This window comes from Nannospalax galili, unplaced genomic scaffold, assembly GCF_000622305.1.
Source record: "Nannospalax galili isolate Female #2095 unplaced genomic scaffold, S.galili_v1.0 scaffold237, whole genome shotgun sequence".
Taxonomy (NCBI): domain Eukaryota; kingdom Metazoa; phylum Chordata; class Mammalia; order Rodentia; family Spalacidae; genus Nannospalax; species Nannospalax galili.
Window position 1 is genome coordinate 1,602,777 of NW_008339924.1, and position 26,834 is coordinate 1,629,610.

A 26,834-nucleotide genomic window follows, 5' to 3' on the forward strand; every position below is an offset into this window, starting at 1 on the left:
CCCTGAGCCACACCCCCAGCCTTCTTTGTGAGATCAAATCTCTATGATTCCCAGACAGGCTTTAAAGTTTTCATCTTCCTTTCTCTGCCTCCCAAGTAACTTAAGTTTAGAAGCCCTGATCCAGTTCAAAACTTTTATAAAAAAAAAATATATATATATATATGTACATGCATGTGTATATTATATAATTAATGCATGCATATATAATACCTATGCATAATAAAGCAGTTGTAACAGAGTTGTATTAGCTAACTGTGGCTGAATAACAAGTTACCCTATCGCTGAGTTGCCCATAGTAAGTACCTTTTATCTCTATCAATATCAGTTTCTCTGGTCAGGGATCTGGCCTTCGTCCATTGACTCCTCTGCTCAGGGTCTCTCACAAGGCTACAGTTATTTCAGTTAATTTGAAGAGAATCCACTTCCATATCCACAAGGGGCTAAACAGCACTTTGTTCCTCAGAGGCCATTGGCCCAGGTCACCTTTGGTTCTGTGCCATGTGGGCTTCTAAGTATGGCAACAAGGATCACACTGAAATGAGCTGGACTTGTATAAAACTTCTATAAAGTCAGCTCACAAATGATGATTCTCTCTAATGCATTCTGTTCTTAGACTTAGTGGCCAGATCTGACCCACATTTAAGGAGATGGACTTACAAGGGCATGGATGTTTGGAGGGGACAACTAGGAGCCTTTTAGAAGTTTCCCTTGAAGCATGCAAGGTAATCTGTAGCTATAGGAAGAAAAGCCAAGGTCCTAGAGCAGGACCCCTCTGGAATAAAGAAGGTATTATGATCTGCTATCAAAGTAGGTTAGACTCATGAGCCAGGAACTGTGGACAAGGACAAAGAAGTCAAATATCACAGGTGACAGTGGTCCCTCCATTTTTAGCCATCTTCATCCTCTTTGCACTAATCATTGTTGAGAGTTTGGGTTATGTCCCCAAAGGACTTGTGCTATGCATTACAAATATTGGTACACACACAGACTTCAGCAGTTTTAGAAAAAGTACCTGGCCTGTATCTAAGGTCTTCACTGCTGCCTTCCCTGACCATTCTGTTTTGGCCCCTGTTCACCCACTGGGCCCTCCATACAGCTGGGAGAAGGTATATTGGCATTTATAAGGAAGCGTAAAGGTCTCCCTGCCCAAAAGGTAGAGTGTGGATGATATGGGGTGATTGGCCTATCCCTGGTCCTAAAGGCAGGTTTGAAGCCACAGAGCTAACCTGGCTGCCTTCATTTTCCCTAACTTAGTTTTACAAGTATATCTTTCACTTCAGTCTTCCTACTGAGTGTGTATGACACTGAAAGGGTCAAATTGTTTCTCTTAATTACTGTCATCGCCACACAGAGGACCCCTCATCTTCTCAGCAAGGCACATTTTAGTTGGGGGTGTAGGGTCAGTATTCATGTTTCTTAGGAAAGTTGAGTTCTCCATTATTTTTTTTTTTTGTCTTTTTGAGACAGGGTCTCTCTGTAGCCCCAGCTGTCCTGGAACTCACTGTGTAGACCAGGCTGGCCTTGAACTCACAGAGATCTGCCTGCCTCTGCCTCCCGAGTGCTGGGATTAAAGGCATATGCCACCACGCCCGGCTGAGTTTTTTCTTTAGCAGTTTACCCTATTTTCTTTAGCTTACAGGCTTCATTCTGAATAATAGCAACTACTTATCATTAAACTTAAAACACAAAATAACGCCAGGTACGGTCATGCATGCCTTAACAAAAAAAAAAAAAACATGGTCACATATTCAGTACATTTTAGAACACAGATCAAAGGTATATACCATCTTTGACTATTTTGGGACCCATTTTGAATTTCTAACAATGGGTCTTATATGACTTAAAAAAAAAACTAACCAGATCTACATCCCTTTTTTTTTTTTTTTGCCTTTTCTGCATTTATTGAGATGATCATGTGATTTTTTTTTTATTCTTGTTTACTTAAGTGTTTCATTTATTTATATTTTTACTGTTTTGTGAATTTTATATTTGTGAATTTAGATTCCCCCTCCCCTATCCATGCCTCCACATACCCCCCTCACCAGACCTCGTGCATTCTCTCATATATGTTAAGTCCTATCTGGTCAAGCGTTTGTACCCCAGTGTTCTACGGTGCAAGTTTAGCCACTGGAATATCAGCCTATCTAGAGATCTTAAGATCTACATCTTGATAGACAAAGCAGACACAGGATACTTTTTAAATGAACCAGTTGATCAAGCATCTTTATAGAAAACTGGTTCAGAAAAAGTCCAAATCTATTAGCAGGACTGGTGGTGGCTGGTGGGTCTCCTTTGCTGAGGAGGTCTGTTTCCTTTGTCTTTTCAGAGGCAGTCAAATGCTTCTCAAGCACTCTGTGACATCATCAGGCTGGGCAGAGACCAGGGAAGTCAGCTGCAGGAGGCTGTGGAGCCAGATCCCCTCCTTACAGCACTGGAGTCGTGAGTGCTAGTGGGCTGTGGTATGGTGGACCTCATTCTAAGTCATGGGCAAGTCTTTGAGCCTGTTTTAAACACAGGAGATGATGCTATCACCTCTAATTCAGAACTCCCCAGGTTTAGCACCCAGGGAGGGATATCTAGTATAGAATGCCCTGGTGGGGGCCAGTGGGCTAAATGTCATGCAAGCCTTGGGCATCTTTGCTTTGAGCAAAGCTAGAATGAAGCCTACCTGGCTCAGGGTGCTGTGGTGTCTTCTGGGGAAGAAAGTATCTTTGCGTTGTATGTGTGTCTGCTTCACCAGCCAGACAGTGACCTCCAAATGTACCCGACAGGCAGGACTGTGTAGAGCAGCTTCTGAAGAACATGTTTGATGGAGATCAGACAGAGAGCTGCCTGGTCAGTGGAATGCAGGTGCTGCTGGCCTTACTGGAGCCAAGGCGTGTTGGGTGAGCCTCTCCCTGGAAAAGTGTATGTTGCCCTTATGCCATTGGATATGTGTGCCTAGAGTAGCCAGGCCATTCTCTGTTTGTTTGTTTGCTTGTTTTGGAGACAGGTCTCCCTCTAGTTACTGCTGTCCTGGAACTCGCTATGTAGACCAGGCTGGCCTTGATCGGACAGATCTGCCTGCCTCTGCCTCCTGAATACTGGGAATAAAGCCATGTACTATCATGCTTGGCCTTACTGTGCTATTTTTCATTCATTTTTGGTTACAAAAATTATAATGTGGATTGACACCCTTGTTCAAAAGTCCACTTTACCAATGTGGCCAAGTCCTCTTTGACTCCCACTATCAGGCATAGCTCCAACCCCAGCGTGACAGCACTCACTGCCACCAGTTTATAGTATGTTTATAGATGCATATGGAATAGATGTAGTCCTAGGACTGTTCTGGTAAGCTTCTACAGTGCATGAATGTATGCATTTGTGTAGTTGCTGTAGGGCTTCTACTCCAACATGTAGTTACTTGCTATTTACATGTTTATTTCCCAGGGCAGGAAACATGCTGTGTTCATCTTTGTCTCCTGAGCCCTGTGAACACAGGTATGGAACACAGATACAGTATAGAAAGTTCAGGTGACAGACATCCCATGCTATGGGATCCACAAGGAAAGTCTGTGTAAGCCTAGTGGGTAGAGACTTGCTGGTCAGGGAGGTTTCCCTGAGATGCCCCATATAGTCAGAAATAATTCCTGACAGGAGCGGGATCCTGTTGTAAGCAAAAGCATTGGACCAATATATGGGTGAGGAAGTGTGAAGCTTATTTGCAGGTATCCCTGTTGTATAACTCAGGTGACTTAGGTTACCATACTGGCTTTCCCCAGTATAGCTGTTAGAGTCTTGCTGCGGCAGGACCAGCAGAGTGCCAGTTTCTAAGACCAAAGATGGCAAGAGAAATGAGTCTGAGTGCAAGGCTGAACTGGTTTGAACCCAAATAGGACCCAAATAGAAATTCTTGGAGGTGTCTAAAACTTGCTTTGGGGCCCAAGCTGGCTCTCAGTTCCCAGCAGGCTGGGTATAGCCACAGCCACCTGAGCAGAGATGATCTAATGTCACCTTGTGAGCTACAGATGAGAGGCAGCAGAGTGTGGAAAGTTAATAGCAGAATTTCTTAGCCCAGAAACTCCCTGTAATGCATGCCCCAAAAGGAGATAGTAGAGGAGACCCCTGATATTCCTGGGTACTGACCACCTCAGCCTCTCCAATGGGCGGTGACGTTCCATCCGTGGATTCAGATTCTCTGCAGCTAGTGGGTCATCTGCAGGCCATCTTTGCTTTGTTTATCACATGCAGGGAATAATGGTCCAGTCTCCCTCAAGGCAGGATTGCTGTATTTCCACATGTTGGGGAGAAATTAATTATCTTCTGTAGCCCCAGCTGTCCTGAAACTCACTATGTAGACCAGGCTGGCTGTGAACGCACAGAGATCCACCTGCCTCTGCCTCCTGAGTGCTGGGATTAAAGGCGTGGGCCACCACGCCTGGCTATACTAGTGCTTTTAAACACACACACACACATTTTAGGAAATTGAGTTACTCTCTCTCTGAAACTACCAAGTATATCAATAATAGTTTAATGCCTAAAAATAATCATTTTCTCTACTTAGGTAACTTGAATATTGATTTCTTTAATAAGACCAGGAAGCCTGGACCACTTCCAAAAGCCAAACTCAGCCCTGCATGTGATGAAGGAAACAATGTAAAATTTAGAAAAACAAGTAGTCAACAATTTTTCTTCACATTTTCTGTTTTGATTGATTTAACTTGGGTATGAATGTTTTTTCTGCATGTATGTAAGTGTACCCATATTGTGTAGTGCCCATGGAGGCCAGAGGAGGGGGTCAGATCCCTTGGAACTGACAGTTACAGACAGTTGTTAGCTACCATGTGGGTGCTGGGAACCAAATATGGGTCCTCTGCAAGAACAACCAGTGCTCTTAATCACTGAGCCATCTCTCCAACCCCTCTTTACAATTTTTTTTTTGGTCTTTTTTTTTTTTTTTTTGAGATAGGGTCACCCTGTAGTCCTAGCTGGCCTGAACTCACTAGACCAGGCTGGCCTTGAACTCACAGAAATCCACCTACCTCTGCCTCCCGATTGCTGGGATTAAAGGCATTCACCGCCCCGTGTTCTTTACATTTTAAAAAATGTATTTAAGCCAGGTGTGGTGGCGCATGCCTGTAGTCCCAGCATTTGGGAGGCAGAGGCAGGAGGATCTATGTGAGTTCAAGTCCAGCCTGGTCTACATAGTGAGTTCCAGGACAGCTGGGGCTACAGAGAGACCCTGTCTCAAAAAGACCAAAAAATAAAAATAAAAAAAAAATTAAAAATTAAAAATGTATTTAAGGGTTTTTTTTGGTAATGATCTTGTTACATTTATTTATTTATTTTGAGACAAGGTCTCATTATGTAGCCCTGGCTGGCCTGGGACTCGTTACATAGACCAGGCTGACCCTCAGACTCCCAGAACTCCCCTGTTTCCCTTATGCTGGGACTAAAGGTGTGCACCAGGGATGGCTTTGTGTGTTACTGTCATTATTACAAAAGAAATTTAATACATGATAGAGAAATTTTCTTGAAAAAGCAAAGAAAGGGGCTGGAGCAATGGCTCAGTGATTAAGAGCACTGGCTGCTCTTGTAGAGGACCAGGGTTTAGTCCCTAACACCCATGTGGTGGCTCACAACCATCTGTAACTCCAGTTTCAGGGGATTTGACATCCTTTTCTGACCTCTGTGAGCACCGTAGACATGCAGTACATTTACATACTTTCAGGAAAAGCACTCATATACATAAAAATTTTAAAGTAAATAAATAAAAATTTTTAAAAAGAAAAAGCAAAGAAACTCCAGCCAATTTGACTCCTGCTTCTTAGGGGACAAAACATTTTCCAAATAGGAAAGAGTAGTCCTGCTGGAGGTCAAGGGGGAGGCAGCAAGTCCTCTCACTCCCCTTGTCCTGTGCTCTCAGATTCACTCAAAAATATTTTACTAAGTGCCTTGGGAATACGTCTCAATATACCAGTCACCAAATCATGTGTCAAAGTATTAAGTGATGTCCCTTTTGAATTTCTTTTTGGGAAACTGAGTAAGTTGTTTGTGGAAGATGATGAATGAAATGTTGACAAGGTGAGTGGGGTGTACACAGGGCATGACTCATCTCTCAAGGCCCCATCTGCTGTCCTCATCCACAGGACAGAAGGCTTGGTGGACTCCTTTTCTCAGGGACTGGAAAGGTCATACTCTGTCAGTAGCAGCATCCTGCAGGGCATTGAGCCATGGCTGAAGAATTTCCACCGGCTCCTGCTCAACCCGCCAAAGGTAAATAGCTGTGAAAGGTTGTTAGGGGCCTTTAGAGACATTTAGGGTGGTGTAATATACAAGGAGAGGGTCCTACCTTTGATCCCTGATGAATGGAGTCAGTGTGCTCTGATGTTGCCCCTCCAGACTCCAACTAAAGAACCCCTGGGCAGATGTCAAAAGGTGATGCCAGCTGGGAATATCCATCTTGCCTCCGTTAGAAGAGGTGAGCTGTAGGTATTCTGCAGACTTCCCAGGTGACTGAGTCTGAGGTTATCTAGCCACTGAAAGTCAAGGGCACATCTAGCCAAGAGTTGCTCAACTCTTAGAGGCCCAGGGTCCCAAGGGAGCCCTTTGCTTACTGAGCAGCTCGAGGTCGTGCTTGGGTTAGACTGAGGTGAGTAAAGTTCAGAAAGGTCCTCACTGGTTCCAAGGGCTTCTTCTCCCTCCAGCCTCGCATTACAGCCTTCTCCCAGAAACAACCCCACTCCTTCCCTCAGCACACCTACACCAACTTACTGACTTGTTCATTGTCTGGTTCCCTCTAATAGTAGTAGGATTATGGAAGCAACTATTCTGTTTTGTAGCCTTAAACATTCAATTTATGAAAAAGTAGACATATTATTCTGTGTGGAGTAGAGTGTTAAGAAAATACCTGAATCATGGGCCTGGAAAGATAGCTCAGCAGTTTAAAGAGCACTGTCTGCTCTTGCAGAGGACCCGGGTTCGAGTCCCAGCACCCACATGGCGGCTACGAACCATCCTTAACTCCAGTTCCAGGGAAGTCTGAAGACCTCTTCTGACCTCTGCAGTATTGCAGGACACGGGTGCACTCACATACATGCAGGCAATACACTCATACACATAAAATAAAAAAAAATTTTAATTAAAAAAAATAAAGAAGAAAATACCTGAATCCAGTATAATTGGCAAGCTTGGGTCAGTGAGATGGTTCCGTGGACAAAGCACTCTTCACATATGCCTGAAGACTTGAATTTGATCTCTAGCACCCATATAAAGGTGGAAGGAGAGAATCAACTCCACAAAGTTGCCTTCTGACCTTCACATATATGCTGTGGCATGCATGCACAAACACACACACACACACGAACACACCCACAAACACACACCCACAAACACAAACACATACACACAAACACACAAACACACACACAAACACACACACAACCTACTGTGAAGAAAATACTAATGAGCAAGCTTGAGCAGTCTCACTGTGCATCTCTTGCAATTGTGTCCCTCCCCCCCCCCCCTGCCACAAAACAGCCGTGATCATATATAACTAGGCATCAGGTCCAAGGCTCTAGCCCTCGGGTCTTGCCACCTTCAGGTTGGTACTGCTGGTCCCATGGTGGACTGGACATAACTCACATGCCATAGCACCAGTCCTTTGGCCTGGCAGGCTCAGACGAGAATCCCTGGGTTTCCTTGGAGCCTTCAGCCTCCCTTGTCCACTCTTTTGGTCCTGAGAGGAGATGTAGGTCGTCCATCCTATGGATTCCTTCACCTCCATTTGCAGATACCCCATCTTGATCACACCCCATTCCCTGAGGCCAGGCACATCATGGGTCAGTGGCCCTGCTAGTCACAAGGCTCCAACCAGGTGATGCCTCCTGTGTTTGCAGAAAAAAGCAATCCTGACCACAATTGGCGTGCTAGAGGAGCCCCTGGGGAATGCTCGTCTTCAAGGTGCACGCCTCATGGCTGCACTGCTGCACACAAACACGCCCAGCATCAACCAGGAGCTCTGCCGACTCAACACCATGGACTTATTGCTGGTGAGTCAGCACCATGTCCAGCCCTACTTATCTGTATGTGTCATGCATAGTCCGTAGTTGGATATGGAGATGGGTCAGGGAGGGCAGCTGGACATCAGCACATGGACAAAAACCTGCAAAAGAGAGGTGCTGATTCCGAGTCCCAGGGCTTAATCACAGGTTTCTGATAGAGCACAGTGAGCAACAAAGGGATGTGCCTCAGTCTTAAGCTCACAAAGACCTGCTATCATAGGAACTGCTCTGACAGCAGACGGCTGGTATCTAGTCCTCTTAAGTCAAATGTGTCTTCATCTGGGCCTGTGGTGCATGCCTTTAATCCTAGCACTTGAGAGGCAGAGAAGTGGGTGGACCTCTATGAGATCGAGGCCAGCCTGGTCTCCATAGCAAGTTTCAGGAGAGATGGGGCTACGGGGAGAGCCTGTCTCAACAAAACAAAACAAACAACAAAGACCAAAAAAACAACAAAGCAAAACAAATGTCGTTAAAGAGAAGCTTCTTCGGGGCTAGAGCGACGACTCAGCAGTTAAGAGAACTGACTGCTCTTGCAGAGGACCTGGGTCGATTCCCAGCACCCACATGGTAGCTACGAACCGTCCTTAACTCCAGTTCCAGGGGAATCCGACGCCCTCTTCTGACCTCCACAGCATTGCACGACACGGGTGCACTCACATACATGCAGGCAATGCACTCATGCACATAAAATAAAAATAATGATAAAAAAAGAGATCCTCCTTCTACAGTTGTCATCCTTGTGGTTCTTGTCAAAAACAGTAGGAAATACTCTTCACCAGCAGAAGCTAGCCAGTGACCTACAGAGTGCTATAGAGTTCTAATGAGAGGGATAAACTGGCAGTAGCAGCCTGCCTGTGCTGGCTCTACAGGAAGCTTGGGGCTCCTCCCTTGAGCAGGAAGATGTGAACAGGGAATGTGCTCTGCCCTCTGTGGGTACTGTTTGCATGCACAGTCCCTTCTCCTGTGCCTTGGGGCCTCTGCTCTCAGAAAGCTGGAAGTTCCCTCAAACTTGGCACTAGTGGGTGTGATAGTAATACCTATAATCTTAATACTCTGGTGGTGAAGGCAGGATGAATTCAAGGTCAGCCTGGACTGCATGAGATCTTGTCTCAACCCTCAGCCCCTCCCCCAAGAGTTACTAGGTACTGCTATGACAAATCCCAGCTTGTATCAGGGATGTGTTTATAAAAGACTTGCTTTTTCTTCTTTCTAAAATAATTTTGTCCCTATTTTTCTTTTTTTCTCTCAATTTTCATTTTATTTATTTTTTATATAGGTATATTTATGTGCTCATGTGTATGAACGTGTGTATGTGTGGTACACATATGTGCATGAAGGCCAGAGATCAACCTTGGGTATCCTCTTCAACTAATCTTTATCTTATTTTATTGTTGTTGTTGGTTTTGGGGTTTTGTTTTCTTTATTTTTGTTTTTGTGTTCTTTTGTTGAGATGGGATTTCCCTGTATCCCCAGCTGGCCTGGAATTCACTCTGTAGACCACACTGGCCTCCATCTCATGGAGATCAGCCTGCCTCTTTCTCCTGAGTGCTTGGATTAAAGGCATGTACCATCATACTGCTGCTCGTTTTTTGAGACAGGGTCTCACTATGTAGCGTTGGCTGGCCTGGAATTCTCAGTGTAGACCAGGCTGGCTTTGAACTCATAGAGGTTCTTCTGCCTCCACCGTCCAAGTGCCAGGATTACAGTTGTGTGCCACCTACTTGGCTCTACCTTTTCTCCCCTTATTTTAAACATTTTTTAATATATATTATTTTTATTTTATGTGCATGCATGTATTGCCTGTATGTATGTAAGTGCACCTGTGTCATGCAATACCTGTGGAGGACAGAAGAGGCTGTTGGAGCCCCTGGAACTGGAGTTACAGATAGTTGTTAGCTGCCCCATGGGTGCTGGGATTCGAACCTGGGTCTTCTGCAAGAAGAACAGCCAGTGTTCTTAACTGATGAGCCATCTCTCCAGCCCCTCCCTTATTTTTTGATTGGTTTATTTTATTTTATGTGTATGAGTGATTTGCCTACATATATGTAAGTGCACCTGTGCATGCAATGCCTGTGGAGGCCAGAAGATGGTGTTGGATCCCCTGGAACTGGAATTATGCATGGTTGTTAGCCACCATGTGGGTGCTGGGAAACAAACCTGGGTCCTCTGCAAGAGCAGCCAGTGCTCTTAACCATTGTGCCATCTCCTCAGTTTCCCTACTTTAAGATTTATTTATTTTTATTTTATGTGTATGAGCATTTTGTGTGCTTGTATGTGTGCCGTGTATGTACCTGGTGCCCACAGAGGCCAGAAGAGGGCATTGGATCCCCTGGAACTGGAGTTTCAAGTGGTTATGAGCCACCATATGGGTGCTGGAAATAGAACCCCAGTCTTCTGCAACAGCAGCAAGTGCTCTTGACCACTGAACCATCCCACCAGCCATTCCACTGTATTATTTGAGACAGAATCTCTCACTGAATCAGGAGCTCACGGACAAGCAGGGATCCTCCTGTCTCTACCTCCCTAGTGCTTGGATTATAGGTGTATGTTGCTGTGCCTGCCTTTTTTACATGGGCACTGGGGATTGAACTCAGATCTCTCTTGTTTGCATAGCAAGTATTTTACTAACTAATTTCCCCAGTGTACTTATTTTTTTGTGTTTCTAGTGCTTGTGGTAGAATTCAGTACCTACCCAAGTGTTCTACCACAGAGCTACACCCTAGACCTTTTCATTGGTTTGTTCGTTTGTTCGTTTGTTCATTCATTCAGCAAGTGCTGGAATTGAATCTAGGGCCTTGCTTATGCTGGACAAACACTCTATCACTGAGCTAAATGCCCAGCCATTTCTTTTTTTAAAAAATTCTTTACATTAGCCGGGCATGGTGGTGTGTTCCTTTAACCCCAGCTCTCAGGAGCCAGAAGCAGGTGGATCTCTGTGAGTTCAAGGCCAGCGTGGTCTACATAGTGAGTTTCGGGGCAGCTAGCTGGGGCTACAGGGATACCCTGTCTCAAAAGACCAAAAAAAATTCTTTACATTTATTATTAATTTATTATTTATTATGTGTGCAAATAATAAATCTTATGTGTTTATTATTATTTATTATGTTTGCACATGTGCAAGTGTGCTACGAAGAAGTCAGGACAATTTGCAGGAATAGGTTCTCTCCTTCTGCTATGTGGATCCTGAAGATCAAACTCATGTTGTAAGCCTTGGCAGAAAGTGCCCTTACCACTGAACCATCTCACTGGCCCATACATTTTTTTTTTTTAAGACAGGGTCTCCCCGTAGCCCCAGCTGACCTTGAAATCACTTTGTAGACCAGGCTGGCCTTGAACTCACAGAGATCCACCTGCCTCTGCTTCCTGAGAGCTGGGATTAAAGGCATGCGCCACCACACCTAGCCCCCATAAAATGCTGTTAAAGGAAATCATTAAGTGTGGGTGAGGATGTGGAAAAACTGGAAACCTTATACACTGTTGGGGATATACTATTGCTAGGACTATAAGATGGTACAACTGTTGTGGAAAAGTTTGGTGGTTCCTCAAAAAACTGTATACAGAACTGCTATGGTATCTTGCATGTCTACTCCTGGACATTCATCTAAAAGAATTTAAAGATATCTGTACACCCAAGCTCATAGCAGCACTGCTCACTATAGCTGAAAACTGGGAACAAAACTAGTATTCACTGATACACAAATCGAAACAAAATATGGCAAATAATACAACTGTATATACTACACAGTCTTCAAAAGAAAAAATCCTGGGCTGAAGAGATGGCTCAGCAGTGAAGAGCACTGACTACTCTTGTAGAGAACCAGGTTCAGTTTCCAGCACCCACTTGGCAGCTAACAACCATCTGTAACTCCAGTTCCAGGGGATCTGATGGCTTCTTCTGACCTCCACTGGCATTGCATGACACAAGTGCATGTACATACATCCAGGCAATACACTCATATACATAAAAAAAGAAATTGGTAAAATATTTTTAGAGAAGAGGAAATCCTGGGGGCTGGAGAGATGGCTCAGTGGTTAAGAACACTGGCCGTTCTTGCAGAAGACCTGGGTTAGATTCCCAGCACCCATATAACAGTTAACAATCATCTGTAATCCCAGCACCCATATGAAGGCTAACAATCATCTGCCCTCTTCTGACCTCCATGGACATTGCACAATATGAGTGCACTTACATACATGCAGGAAATACACTCATACACATAAAATAAAAATAATAAATAAGCTGGGCGTAGTGGCACATGTCCTTAGTCCCAGCACTCGGGAGGCAGAGGCAGGCAGATCTGTGAGTTCAAGGCCAGCCTAGTCTACATAGTGAGTTCCAGGACACCTGGGGCTACAGGGAGACCCTGTCTTAAAAAGACCAAAAAAAAAAAAAAAAGTAATGATAAATAAAATATTTTTTAAAAAGAAAAGAGGAAATCTTGACATGTGGAGTGTGGATGAAACTTGAGGCCACTGTGCTTTGCCAGTCACAAAAAGGCCTCTATGATCCCACTTACATAATGTCCTATAGTAGGACAGAAAGTAGAATGGAGCTTGCCAAGGGGCTAGGAGAGGACAGAATGTGAAGTGTTTAAAGGGGAAAGGAGATAGTTTTGGAAATAGGTATTTGTAACAGTCAGACAATATAATAGATGTGTTTAACCCCACTGAGTTGTACATGTAAAAATGATTAAAATGAGAGCCAGGTTTAATACCAGAACTTGAGAGCCTCTGGCAGGAGGATGCTGAATTCAAGGCCAACCTGGTGTGCTCAAAGACCCTGGAGAATGCTCAGCTGACACTCTGGGCTTCATAGTGAGACTCTCTCAAGTCCTCAAAATGGTTAAAACAGCAGATTTTATGTTATGATACTCTATCACAATAAACATAAAAGGGAGATAGACATGGTGGGATTCACCTGTAATCTTAGTATTCAGGTGGCTGAGGCTGAAGGATCATAAGTTCAAGGCCAGCCTGAACTGCATAAGAGTTCAAGGCCTGTGTGAGTTATACAGTGAGACCCTGCCCCCCAAACAACAGCTGGGCAGTAAGATGGAACGCACACATACAAGTGTAATTTTAATTTTTAAAAATTTATAAAGTTTTGAAGTGGTATCTTATGGTGGTTTAGGTTTGTATTCCCTTCTTAATGATGAACATCTTTTCATGGACTCAGTCATTTTTTATGTCTTTGGAGAAATGTCTTTTTATGTCTTTGGAGAATGTTCAAGTTCTTTGCCCATTTTGAATTGAATGGTTTATGTTTTATACTCAAATTCTGAGTGTTATATATTCTGGTTATTAAATATTTTGTTCTTTTGGGGGAAATTATCCTTTACTTTGCTTGTTTTTGAGATAGGGTCCCACTATGTAGTTCAAATTACTCTCAAATTTGTGATCCTCCTGTCTCAGCCCCCTAAAGTTTAGGATTACAGGACTGTACCTATCTGACAACTTTCACTCTTTAATTTTTTTTTTTGAGACAGAGTGACCTTCAACTTGCTATGTAGCTGGGAATGACCTTGAACTTCTGATCTTCCTGCCTCTACCTCCCAAGTGTTGAGGCTACAGGTGTATGCCAAAACACTTGGTTTTTATGTGGTGCTAAGGATTGAACCCAGGGCTTCGTGAATGGTAGGCAATACTCTGCTTGCTACTACATCCCTAGCCCCACGGCTTTTATCTTGATGTTGTTTTGTTTGTTTTTGAGACAGGGTCTCTCTATGTAGCCCTGGCTAATCTGGAACTTACTCTGTAGTCCAGGTTGACTTTGAACTCACAGAGACCCACCTACCTCTGCCTTTTGTGCTTGGACTGAAGGCATGTATTACCAAATCTAGGCAGTAATTTTCTTTTTTAAAATATTTTATTTATGGCCGGGCGTGGTGGCGCATGCCTTTAATCCCAGCACTTGGGAGGCAGAGGTAGGTGGATCTTTGTGAGTTTGAGGCCAGCCTGGTCTACATAGTGAGTTCCAGGACAGTTGGGGCTTCAGGGCAACCCTGTCTCAAAAAGACAAAAAAAATTATATTTATTATATTTATTTTATGTGTAAGAGTATATTTCCAGCATGTATATAAGTGCACCCATGTCATGCAATGTCCACAGAGGTCAGAAGAGGGTGTTGGATCCCTTGGAACTGGAGTTATGGACAATTGATAGCTACTATATGGGTGCTGGGAACCTGGGTCCTATGCAAGAGCAGCCAGTGCTCTTAAATGCTGAGCCATCTCTCTAGTCCCTATAATTTTCTTTAATACATAAAATATTTCAATTTTTTTTGGGTCTTTTTAAAGCAGGGTCTCCCTGTAGCCCCAGCTGTCCTGGAACTCACTATGTAGACCAGGCTGGCCTTGAACTCACAGAGCTCCGCCTGCCTCTGCCTCCCAAGAGCTGGGACTGCAGGTGTGCACCACCACACCCAGTGAAGCCATATATTTTTTAAGATTTGTTTTGTGTGTTTTTTGCCTTATCCAAATCTAGTGTCTTGAAGTTTTTCCTTGTGTTTTCTTCAGAGCTGAGACTTTGATTCATTTTTAGTTAATTTTTATATACAGTGTAAGACAGGGTCCACCTGTCTAGCTAATAGATACCGCTTGTCTAGCTAGCCCCTTTTGTGGAAAACACTCTCTTTTCCCCATAGAATGGTTTGAAAGCTCATTTCTGGATGCTGTGTTCTATTCCATTGGTCATATTTCTCTCCTGCTGCTAGTGCCATGCTGTCTTGATGACTGTAGCCTTGTAGTGTGCTTTGAAACTGAAAATTATGGGTCCTCTGGCCTTGTTCTTTTCAAGAGTGTTTTGGCTGTTGTAGGTACCTGGAGTTTACAAATGAATTTTGGGATTTCTTTTTTCTATTTCTGTCAGAAAAAAATTTGGGAATTTTTAAAATTGATTTTTTTGTGTATTTCATACACAACATCTTAATCACCTTTATACCCCTTCCCCATCGGCACTCTCCCATGCCCCCCTCCAGGAGTCTACTCAGCCCATCCACTGGTCATATGGTCAGGCACAGAGAACATACGTCTGGGAGATGCACAGTACTAGGTGTTGTATTTTTTTAAACAACATTAAGTCTTCCAATTCATGAACACAGATGTTTCCCATTTATTTGAATATGTCTTTAATTTGTTTTTATTTCATGTGTTGGAGTGTTTCATCTGCATGCCTGTATACCATGTGTATGAAGTGTCCCTCAGAGGCCGGAAAAGGGCATCAGATCTCTTGGAATTGGAGTTAGAGATAGTTGTAAGTTGCCATATGGGTGCAGGTTTTCAACAAGAGCAGCCAGTGCTCTTAACTGCTGAGCCACGTCGTCAGCGCTGAGAGATCTTCTTTGGACTAGGGCTGTAGCTCAGCGGTTGAACACTTGCCTAATATACAAAGCCCTATGTTCAGCCTCTAGTAATATAAATAAATTTGGCCCTCTTTGAACTCTCTCAGTAGTGTTTAGTAGTTTTCAGTGCACTGGTCTTTTACCTTAGTTTACTCTTCAGGACTTTATTTTAGATATTATACATTAAATTATATTCTTGGCAAACTTTTTGGGTTGTTCATTGCTGCTGAATAGGATTACAGTAATCTGTGTGTTGACCTTGTATCCTATAACAGGTGAGTTTGTTTATTGTCTCTAACAGTTTATGTAGAATCCTTAGACTTTTTTTCTTACAAGATCATGCCATGTGGGGGCAAGGACAATCACACTTACTCTTTACAGCCTGGAACCCTGTCATTATCTTTCTTTCCTTATTACTCTGGTAAGGACTTTAGTCTATGGTGAGTAGCAAAAGGTGTCCTAGTCTTGTTCCTGATCCTGGCAGTTTTCAGTTTTGTGTCAGTGAGTATGATGTTAGGTGTGAGCTTTGTATAGATACCTTTGTCATGTTGAAGAAGTTTCCTTCTATCCCTAGCTTACTAAGTTGTTTAAAATAAAACTTAATATCAAATAATTTTTCTTTATGAGTTGAGATACTTATCTGATTTTTTTTTTTTTTTTTGGTTTTTTTGAAGTATTATTAATTAATTAATTAATTAATTTAGTCTTTTTGAGACAGGGGATCACTGCAGCCCCAGCTGTCCTGGAACTCACTGTGTAGACGAGGCTCTCCTTGAACTCACAGAGATCTGCCTGCCTCTGCCTCCTAAGTGCTGTGATTAAAGGCATGTGCCATCACGCCTGGCTATTTATCTGATTTTTATCTTTTTTTTTTTTTTGTCTTTTTGAGACGGTCTTCCTGTAGCCCCCGCTAGCCTGGAACTCACGATGTAGACCAGGCTGGCTTTGAACTCACAGAGATCCTCCTGCCTCTGCCTTCCAAGTGCTGGGACTAAAGGTGTGCACCACCATGCCCAGCCCAATTTTTTATCTTTCCCTCAGCATTATGTTGATTGATTTCATATCTTAAAACATCCTTATATTCTGGGGATAAATCCCACTTTATCAGGGTGGATGATTCTTTGTTGTTGTTTTTGTTCTTATGTGTATATGGTTGCACACGTGTGTGTGTGTGTGGCTCAGAGGATGGCTTTTGTGAGTCCATTCTTACCTGTCACTGAGTGGGTCCCAGAGATCAAAATCAGGCTCCTAGGCTTGGTGGCAGGTCCCTTTACCTGCTAAGCCATCTCACTGGTCCCATGAATGATTCTTTCAATGTGATACAGTATTCAGTTGGCATTTTCCATCAGCATTTATGAGAAATAGCCTGGCTTTCTTGTCATGTCTTTATCTTGCTTTAGTATCAAGTTGACACTGACCTCATGGAGTACATTAGGAAGCTCCTTCCTCTTCAGTTTTTAGAAGAATTTAAGAACAATATGAGCCAGGCATGGTGGCGCGTGATTGTAGTCCCAGCACTTGGGAGGCAGAGGCAGGTGGATCTCTGTGAGTTCAAGGTCAGCCTGGTCTACATAGTGAGTTGCAGGATAGCTGGGGCTACAGGGAGACCCTGTCTCAAAAAGTCCAAAAAAAAAAAGGGGCCCAAATTCACATCCCATCTCTCCACCCAGTGCATACCCGTCTGTGCATAGCAGGGGCTCTGGGACTGTAGGCTTCTGTAATATTGGTCTCAAAGACTCAAAGTTCCAGGAGCTGTGCCTCCTTTTCTCGCCCTGCTCTGGGTGATAGGATAGCTAGGGCAGGCACTTCAGTCCCCCACGGGAGGCCCCAAACAGTTCCTTGTCCAGGCTTTAACCCTTGATATCAGGCTTTGGCTTCCTCAGGGATGAATACCTCAGCTCATGTTCAGAAGAAGGTACATATCACTCATCCTGGGTAGAGTCCCAAGGTTAGCATTCTTCTCATTCACTGGTTAGAGACAAAAATCATACAAGACATTTTCCAATCCTTAGAGCTGAAAAATAATAAAAAGTACTACTTAGAAAAATATATAGTAGATGTTACAGAAAAATAGAGGTCTTCTAAAGATGTCAGAAAAGAAAAAATACCCCAAATTAATTTATTTGGATAAGAGCTGAAGTCAATGAGGCGCACCAGAAAGCCACAGCCGGAGGCTGAAGGACGAGGTTCCGCCTCACAAGCTTTGTCAGAGAGAAATGGGCCCTGGGAAGCACGCTAGCATGCTGTGAAATTAGGAGATGAAATCTGAGTGAGTCGCCTTCACCTCTGTGGTTTAGCTGCTAAGAGACCCATCTAAGGACTTTCTTCTGCCTCTCTTTACTCAGGACTTGTTTTTTAAATACACCTGGAATAACTTTTTGCACTTCCAAGTGGAACTATGCATAGCCGCTATTCTCTCCCATGCTGCCCGGGAGGAGCAGGCAGAAGCTAGTGGATCTGATGGCAAGGTGGAGCCTCTACAGGGGAGTGGAGATGGGAATGGGAAGCTGGAGACCCCTCAACCCATCGCCAGCCTTCCTGAGAACACCATGGTGACCCACGTAAGTTCAGGCCAGAGTCTTTTTGTCACTGCTGGCTGAGCCAGAGCCAGACTGTGTGGAGTTGTGCCATATGTGGCCAGCACTGCACAGGCCCTGGTGTGTTACCGCCTAACCCTCACATAGGTCAGAGATCCTTCTGTCCTTGACTCACAAGGATGCAAAATCATGAAGAAACATCCAGATTTGACAAGATCACAGAGTTGGTGACAGAGAAGGCGGGGGCAGCAGGAAGGAAAGCAGTGTTTACAAAGCTGATCTGTGATTGTTGGTTGTAGCTCTAGGTAGGGAAGCTGTGTGGACATTACTCCCACAGAGCTTTGCTCAGGAGTAGCCCTCTGCTTGTTCAGTCCACTGTTATAACAAAAAAGAAAATGCAAGTGTTAAGGTCTCATGGAAAAGCTTTCTGAAACTTTGTACCTCCTATATCCAGGTACACCAGCCCTCTGAGTGACCCCGTCCTTATTCTCCATGGGATGACCATACAGTTGTCACCCCACTCCTTCCCTGGGTAGCTGAGACTCTCAGGTCAGAGTCTGTAACAGCCTCTTTTTATCATCAGCATCTAACCTCTTCTCTGGTAGAGAGCAGCTCCGATGAATGTTTTCCAGGGAAGGAAGGGCAAGGGCAGCTTGGGATCAGAAAGAGGTACCCTGAGCTAAGACCCACTTGTGACTAGCTTCTCATAAGTGGTGGGGTGGGGGTTGGGGGCATTGTGGACCACACTGCAGGGCTGATAAGAGGGCAGAAGTTTGGGAAAGGGTTCCTGTGTCTCTAGAAAGAGGCCTCATAGAGAGCAGGGCTTGAGTTGATCTGGAAGGTCTCCATTCTGCTTGCTGTGGAAAGGTGTCCTGGGAACCTTCTATGTGCAAGCCTGGAAGGAGCTAATACTAGACAAGAAGCATCTAGACTGGCCTACGATTGATGGCTCAGTGGATGAACAGCAGTTTCAGTGAGGAGAGCACATGATAGGGAGGATATTATTCAGGGGCCATGCAGACAAATGGGACTCCCAGACAATGAGAGTGGAGCTGTTGAGTTGGGGCCTGTAGCAAATATCCCAGGTGCAAGAAAACAGCCCACATGTCAAGGAGAGAACATGCCAAGGACTCTAGCTGTTCCTTCTGGATACTGAGGGAGCTGGTGAGAAAATGGCCATAGGTACAGGTGGAGGTGCACAGTAGGGGAGGCTGAGGAGCATAGAGTGTCCTTTACTATACTGGTCTTCATTCTCAGGACATTCAGTAGCATGAGACTTGAGCCCTTGGGCAAAGTGTTTGGTGGGGATCAGAAATCAATGAGGTTGCCAAAGCTACAGGGTCTTCAGTGCTGATTGGCTGGCTCTCTACCTGTAGTGTCTAGGAGGCAGTGTGCAGGCCTGCAGGCTCACATTCACACTGCCTGCCCCTCTCCCAGCTGTTCCAGAAGTGCTGCTTGGTACAGAGGATCCTGGAGGCCTGGGAAGCCAACGACCACACACAGTAAGAGCTCTGGGGACCCTCCTGCCCAGTTGGACATGCAGAGATGCACTCCACCAGGGTGTTGGTAACACTGCAGAACTCCAGGGTTAATATCAGGCGTCAGGAGTATATGACATGGACCTGTGCCTGCAGCTGTTCTAGAAGGGCTAAACAGCTGTAAAGGCTGCCTAGGAAGGAGACTAGGGAAGTAGAGAGAGGAGACAACTTTAAGTGATGGAAAGCTAGGCTGCACAGTGAGTGAATAAGTGGCCCCTTCCCCTTCCTTACCAGTAGCCCATGGTGCTGGCTATAACCATTTTTTTTTATTTTCCTCAAAATTTGGAGCATACTTGGTTGACACTTATACACAGGAATGTACTTTAGTTTTGAGTCTTCTCTTGGCTCAGAAGCAATGCCCTAGGTTTTCCAGGGCTGGTGGCCATCATCTTTCATTCACTGTCCTGCCGAGAACAGGTGGGCTCCAGGCAGTGCTGGGGGGTGGGGGCTCATGGGAGCCCTGAGGGGTCTGAGCACAGTTGTGGGGCTATCACTCTGGACTTATGAGCAGAGGCTAGGCCAGCTCACATGATATAGAGATCCCTACCCCACCCCAACAGTGAGCAGCATCCTGGAAGTAGTGTGTCCAGTGCAAGCTGTGCTGCCACTAGGCCTGACTCAGCTCCTCCGCTACTGCCTCCATTTGGGGCTTGGACCAACACTTGTGATCTTTCTGCCTCTAGCTTCTCATGCATAAATGAGATGTGAAATGAGCAATCCTGTTAGTGCTTCTTGGGGTATGGTGGGGTGTTGGTGAAAATAGCAAATGCTCTACATTACAGTGTCCTAGAGGTGAGGCTGCTGGTTAGGCACTGTGTGATACCAGGCTGTTGCCCTAGAGATGACCTTGGAATGACAACCACTGAGTAGGCAAAGGCCTAGGCTGGAGATGAGCTTCCGAAAGTCCTTCATTTAACCCTCCCAGCAAGAAGTTGGGTAAGACCTGGACTGGGTGGCCACCCTGATGGCTCATTTCACTTTCAGGGCAGCAGGTGGTATGAGGCGTGGGAACATGGGCCACCTCACACGGATTGCCAATGCAGTGGTACAGAATCTGGAGCACGGCCCTGTGCAGACCCACATCAGTGAGGTCATCCGAGGTGAGCTCACCACTCTTCTCTCCTTCTGCCCCTGTCCCTCAGCAGTGGTAACCACACTGATATGGGATAAACTATGCAGTCTCCTTTGGCATCTTCTCAGGATAGGCCAGGTGTCCTCTCTGTGGGGCAGGCATCTGTAGAATGTAGGAGACGTCAGTGCTGCTTAGAAGCCAGGAACATTGCCAGGCTCTCTTATACTCATGGGTCTCTCAGAGCCCTGCCTGTACTATGGGTGCTAGCCCACCTTCCTGCTTTGCTTCAAACTCAGGCAATTTTGGGAGCGTTCCTAATATGTGTTTCAGGATGGATGCCAGAGCCTTGTGGGATGGACAGTCCCATTCTGGGCTGCTGTTCACTGCTCTGGGCCTCCTCATGCACAGTTCTCAAATGGGGCACTCCTTCCTGATTCTCTCATGTCCTAAAGCACAGTCTGACTCGGTGGCTGTGGCCTTATCCATATGCCATATACTCTGTCCCGGACAAGGGAGGATTGCCATCAAGCCTGAATGGGGTGTACCCAGATCCCTTGAGGCCTGATCAGGATAGGCAGGCAGGTAGTCTCAAAAGATGCCCGGCGGGGGCGGGGGGTGGGGGAGAAATAGATGCCCAGGAACTAGGCTGTACATAGAATTATGACTCAGCACTCTGATTTGTTGGTAAGGGACTGTCTAAGGGACCTGGCTTTCTTGGGAAGGAGAGAAGATAGTTTAACTATGCTGAAGATGACTAAGGGTCCTGTCTGGCACCAGGGCGGGCCCTTGCCACACAGGTTAATTAGAGAGTTGTACAGAGCATTTGTGGCCCTACATGATTGGCCCCATGATCCCCTTGTGTAGTATTTTCCCAGTAGGTACAGGGTAAGGAAGCTCCAGGTGGCACTCCCCATGTCAGGAGGAATTTCTTTTCTCTGTAGCATATCTGAGGTAACCTGCCTGTCCACTGTCTGCTAATTATGTATACTTTTGTAGCCTCTGGTGAAGCTGAACTTGCAAATCTTTCAACACATATGATGGGGGAAGCAGGGTGGAACAGTGAGGGATCCGGGATGGTCCCCTTGCTGCTAGAAGGTAAAAACAAATGGGCTTGAAGCTCAGGATGGGGAAGTTTAGGGAGGTAAGGGGTGAACAGGAAGCTCTTGTTTCCAGATCAGGCACAGACTGTGGAGTTTGCTAAACTCAGGCCTGTGAGGAGTGCAGGAGAAAGGTGGCTCCTTCCTGAGCTCCTTAGGGCATGTATATGCACCAGCAGGTAGATTCAGGACTCCTATGCCCTGAAGTCTCTGTAGAAAGAGGAAAAGTGCTCATTGCCATGCTTCAGACACCTGCCCTCCATCTTTGCTGTATGGGCCTACTTCCCATCAGCAGCCCCTGCTTTGGGCCTTGAGTGGACTGATCACAGGAGCAAAACTTGTACTTCCCTGGACCAGCATGTACTTGTGGGTGCCCTGCACTGTTTGCACACGTCCCAAGGACTCATCAGGCAGCACTTTCCTTGTAGGGCTCCCTGCAGATTGCCGTGGGCGCTGGGAGAGCTTTGTGGAAGAAACACTGATGGAGACCAACCGCAGGAACACAGTGGACCTGGTGAGGAAGCTGGGGCTAGAACCACAGCATGGCTGCAGACCACTGATTGGCCCATATATCCCACCCTGTAGCACAGGCCAAGGAAGCACAAGGCCAGTACTGTAACTGGGCATTCAGTCCATAAGAAAACCCCCTGCTGTGTCACATCAGAGCTAGCTCTCTGAGAATCTGCAAGGCCGGTGCTAACCCCTTGATCTCCCACTCACAGCAGGAACTGTAGCTTATCTGTAAAGGATTCCTTATACCTGAGACCCAGGGTATTCCCCTGGACCAGAGAGGTTGGGCTGTCACAAGGCCTTGGCCTCACTTGGCTTCTTGCAGTAAGCCCAAAAGTGCTAAGAGGTTGGTGGGGTGGGGGGACCCAGGCTGAGCTGGGTGGAGTCTGGGGCTCTGGCTGGGCTGGGCTGGGTAGCGTCTGGCTGGCTCACAAGCCCACCCCATCTGGCCTGTGTTTTAGGTGAGCACTCACCACCTTCACTCCTCAAGTGAGGACGAGGACATTGAGGGTGCTTTCCCTAACGAGCTGTCCCTTCAGCAGGTGAGGGTATGGCCGGCACTCTGCAACCCTGCCGGGCCCTTCCCGAGCCTGTGCCCTTGGAGTGCTTAGTTCCCATGGCATTGCATAGCAAAGGGGAGAAATGGATTATCCCCAATGACATGTGGGGGAGTGGGAGGTCTGGGGAAGACCCTACAAAGTCACATCAGCTTTGTGAGACTCCTGGGGACACTGAGCTTGAAAAATAGAGTAAGGAGGTGCTCTTCTGTACACAGCTGCTCAATTGCTGTGAACATGCAGCCTATGGGAGAATTTACTGCCTGCTTTGCCAGAGGCTTCTGAGCACTAGAGCTCTGGGTTCCAAGGAGCAGCCTCCAGTGCTACAGCCTGTTCCATAATGGTATCCCCTCCTCCCAGGCCTTCTCTGAGTACCAGATCCAGCAGATGACAGCCAACTTTGTGGATCAGTTTGGCTTCAATGACGAGGAGTTTGCAGACCAGGATGACAACATCAAGTGAGTCCAGGCATCTTGCAGATTTGGGCTCTGTGTAAGGAATTCCTCTTCCCTGAATCCTATGCCATGGGGGAAGCCCCCTGTGATCTCGCCAGGAATGTGGCCCACTGTCCCTAAGGAGATAGCAAATGTCCCTTTCACTGCCTGAGGGCACCCAGGCCCACTAGACCAAAGGAAGTACTGAGGGACCTTATTCTTGCAGTGCCCCGTTTGACCGGATCGCAGAGATCAACTTCAACATTGAAGCCGATGAGGATAGTGTGAGTGATTGGGGGCTTCTACTGGGCTACAGGGCATGGTATCATCTTACTCCACTTGCCCAGACAGTGCAGGCTGTGCTCACAACTTGGTCCTTGTCATAGGTGGATGGGGCCATGGGAGCCCTGGCCAGTGGGTGTGTATGTCAGGACTGGGAGGCACTCCTGCATGGGAGCTGGGAGCAGAGTAACTTCCTTGACTCCTCCCATATTGCCCTTCTGGGAGCTAAACCCCTGTAGGAGCCATTTGGGGCCAAGGCTTTCTCAGAAACCAGCTCCTCATTCTGTCTTGCAGCCCAGTACAGCTCTATTTGAAGCCTGCTGCAGCGACCGAATCCAGCCCTTTGATGATGAGGAGGAGGACATCTGGGAGGATGAGGAGACACGCTGTACTGCCCGGGTGATGGCCAGAGCTAGGTGAGGGGTTCACCCATCCTCCCACAGCCTCTCACAAGAGTAAGTGTGTGCATCCAGCCCCTCACAGTGCTTGGGTACCCAGAGAGGCAGTAACCCTTCCTGCAGAGACCAGAGCAAAAGCTGGGAGCCAAGCAATGCTTCTCATTCTTGACTCCCTGTGCACATCCCTATCCCTGAGCTGTGAGCCATCTCTGGTTCTCCAGTGTTGGGTATCTAACCCAAGTCCACCAGGCATCTAACTACCTTTCTGTCTCCCTAGGTTTGGAGCCCCTCATGTCTCAGAGAATTACTCAAAGAATGGCCTGGAGCATGGAGGCCAGGATAGGAAGGCTGGCTCAGTGGTAGCTAGGAATGTGTCTGGATTGGCCACCCGTTCTGCTTCTGCCCAGAAAGAAGGTCCTCACTCAGAGAATGATTCAGAAGGTAGTAATACTAGGGTCCCATCAGGGAACATGGGTGTTGGGGATAGGATGTCCTGACATTATGTCTCAGGAGCTTCCTTTAGAACCGCTATGCCTCCAGGGCTCATGGCCTGCTTCCCCACCTACATGTGACTTCATGAGGTCCAAATGTCATGGTGGGTTCTGCTCTGCACTGAATCAAAAGCAGGGTGCTCTACTCTTGCTCCCTTCTGCTGAGGTACTTGCATCTGCACAGCTGGTATCTACCCCATTGACTGGGGAGGGCATGTCCCCCAGGTAATCTGGAGGCTGTGTGTTTTCACCCCTCAGACATTCTCAGTAGCACAATCCACCTCACATACTACCTCTTGAGACCCTTTTGTTGCCTCTGCTCTGAGTATTGAAATACTCAGGACATGGCAAGAAGGCATCCTTCTGTTGGCTGTTGCTAGTACCATAGCTGGGCCTGCCAAGACCAGGAGCTGCAAGGGCAAGAACAGCAGGGCCACCCATGCCCAAGGCCAGGGAGGAGGCAGAGTGCCCTGGGTTGGGACAGACGGGATAGCACCAGTTCTGCACATCAGCCCAACTGGAGGCTAGAGGGACCCCACAGGTGCTCGTTAATACCAAATCTGCAGGCACCGATGCCCCCCCCTGCCGTGACAGTGGACAGTTTATCAGGACCCTTGAGGCCCTCTCCCCCTAAGTATTCTGGGGTCTGAGGCCATATTATCCTTTGGTGGGGGCCCCCTGCAAGGTACCAACTGGACAATTCTGCCAGCTCTGACACTTCAGGCAGGTTGGATTTCCTTGGGGTCTCCTAAGAGGAACATCCTTGTGTTCTTGCTGAGCTCTGTGGAGCCTTCCATTCATCTCTATGTTGGTGCTGCTTCTCCCTTGTCAGTGGCATAGTAGGTCTCCTGACTCTTAACTGCTGTTATCTCCCCTGGCAGGTGCTGCATGGACAGCGGTGTTTGATGAGCCAATAAACCAGATGTCTGCAGCCCCAGGAGCTGCCAGGGATGTGGGTTCTAGTGTGTGGACAACCGGCCCCTCAGCTCCAGAGGAGAAAGGCTGGGCCAAATTCACTGACTTCCAGCCTTTCTGCTGGTAACATATATCAGCATATAGAGCTATGCCAAGAACTGCCTGTTGGGGGGCTCAGGGCCAGTGTTGCCCCATAGGCTCAGTTTGTCCTCATCCTCATTTGTAGCTCCGAGTCAGGGCCCCGGTGCAGCTCTCCTGTGGACATGGACTGCAGCCATGCCGAGGGTGGCCAGAGTGCAGGCCCAGAGAAAGCCTGTGAGTAGCAGCAGCTCAAACTGCACCCCAGGCTCTTACAAGGGGACCTGGCCTTGCCTAGCTCCTAGGCCTGATACAGGCCAGCATCCCTTGGGACAGTGGGAAGTAGTCAAGACCCCAGCTATGACCATGTATTTGTGGTATTGAGATTTATATACACTTGTGGGATTGGACTTGCCATGTACAGATGGAAGTCCCTAGCCTTGGAGGTCCAGAGGGGCAACACTGGCCATTAGGTTGCCACAGAGGCAGGACCAATCAGGCTCAGGTCTGCACTCTGCCACCCACCAGCAGCCCTGGATCCCGTTGTGAAGTATGTGGATGGGGCCTGATCAAAAAGTCCTTGCCCTCCATCCCCCACTCCCTAGTGGACTCTCAAGAGAGCAGGTCCGAGAGCAGGCAGAGCGAGTGTAACAGCAGTCCCTGACATCCTGGGTGCTGGGCTTCAAGTGCCTTCCCTGAGCCTCTCCTTCCTCCTCTGAGAAAAGCATACATATATCCTGTCTTGTGGGGTGGGGGATATTGTCCACATGAAGGGCACATAGTAGTCCATGTGGTTCTTACGGACATGTAGGTGCATATGTGTACCATTCAGAAAGCCAACATGAGCTTTGTCCACCTCACATTTCCCACTGGCGAATAACAGGTTTAGGGGCCCTGAGGCTGTGTTCTCTGGCCACTCTGCCCTCATGAGTATCACAGGGCTCCTTGTCTTGCAGTTGGTCCTACCTCGCCCTGTGCCTGGAACATGTGTGTCACTAGGAAGGCCCCGCTGGTGGCCTCTGACAGCAGCTCCTCTGGGGGATCTGACAGCGAGGATGACGAGAAAGCTGGTACTGTGGAAGCTGTGAGCACAGGTCATGGAGAGGCCTCCCGTCTCTCCAGGACAGAGGCTGCTGTTGGCAGGTGTGCAGGGAATGCCAATTTTGCCTGGGGTCCCAGTGAATATTGTGTAGCTTCTGAGCTGAGGGCCACAAGCTTCTAGCCCTAGGCTCAGTTGCCAGATTTCAGTTCCCCTGGGAGTAAGTAGAAGCCAGGCTAGAATGCCTGGCTGTTGCCCCTCTGGCAGCATGATCTGTGGAGGTCATCTCTAAAGGTAATGTCCATTCCCTGGACGGGAAGGCATGGGGCTTCTTTGACAGAGGTGCATGTTTTCTGTTGTAAGTGGTTTTAGATGAGAGTTGCCCCTCTGGCAGCATGATCTGTGGAGGTCATCTCCAAAGGTAATGTCCATTCCCTGGACGGGAAGGCATGGAGCTTCTTTGACAGAGGTGCATGTTTTCTGTTGTAAGTGGTTTTAGATGAGA

The 26,834-nt window shown here is 46.8% G+C and overlaps 1 protein-coding gene across 7 annotated transcripts in view; it reads left to right on the forward strand.

Moving 5' to 3' along the window:
• Positions 1-26,834, forward strand: part of Ppp6r2 (protein phosphatase 6 regulatory subunit 2) — a 109,909-nt gene that overhangs the window by 79,402 nt on the left and 3,673 nt on the right. For 4 of the 7 annotated variants that reach the window (XM_008834751.3, XM_008834750.3, XM_029564349.1 and 1 more), the window contains 17 exons: positions 2,327-2,439; positions 2,772-2,885; positions 3,430-3,480; positions 6,129-6,255; positions 7,878-8,030; positions 17,727-17,942; positions 19,356-19,420; positions 20,441-20,556; positions 22,054-22,139; positions 22,597-22,677; positions 23,053-23,150; positions 23,353-23,410; positions 23,703-23,824; positions 24,084-24,247; positions 25,179-25,335; positions 25,439-25,527; positions 26,247-26,433. In XM_008834751.3, coding sequence (XP_008832973.1) covers positions 2,327-2,439; positions 2,772-2,885; positions 3,430-3,480; positions 6,129-6,255; positions 7,878-8,030; positions 17,727-17,942; positions 19,356-19,420; positions 20,441-20,556; positions 22,054-22,139; positions 22,597-22,677; positions 23,053-23,150; positions 23,353-23,410; positions 23,703-23,824; positions 24,084-24,247; positions 25,179-25,335; positions 25,439-25,527; positions 26,247-26,433 — 1,997 coding nt within the window. The remainder of the gene's footprint in view (positions 1-2,326; positions 2,440-2,771; positions 2,886-3,429; positions 3,481-6,128; positions 6,256-7,877; positions 8,031-17,726; positions 17,943-19,355; positions 19,421-20,440; positions 20,557-22,053; positions 22,140-22,596; positions 22,678-23,052; positions 23,151-23,352; positions 23,411-23,702; positions 23,825-24,083; positions 24,248-25,178; positions 25,336-25,438; positions 25,528-26,246; positions 26,434-26,834) is intronic. The other 3 variants (XM_008834753.3, XM_008834752.3, XM_029564350.1) reach the window with 3 other exon arrangements.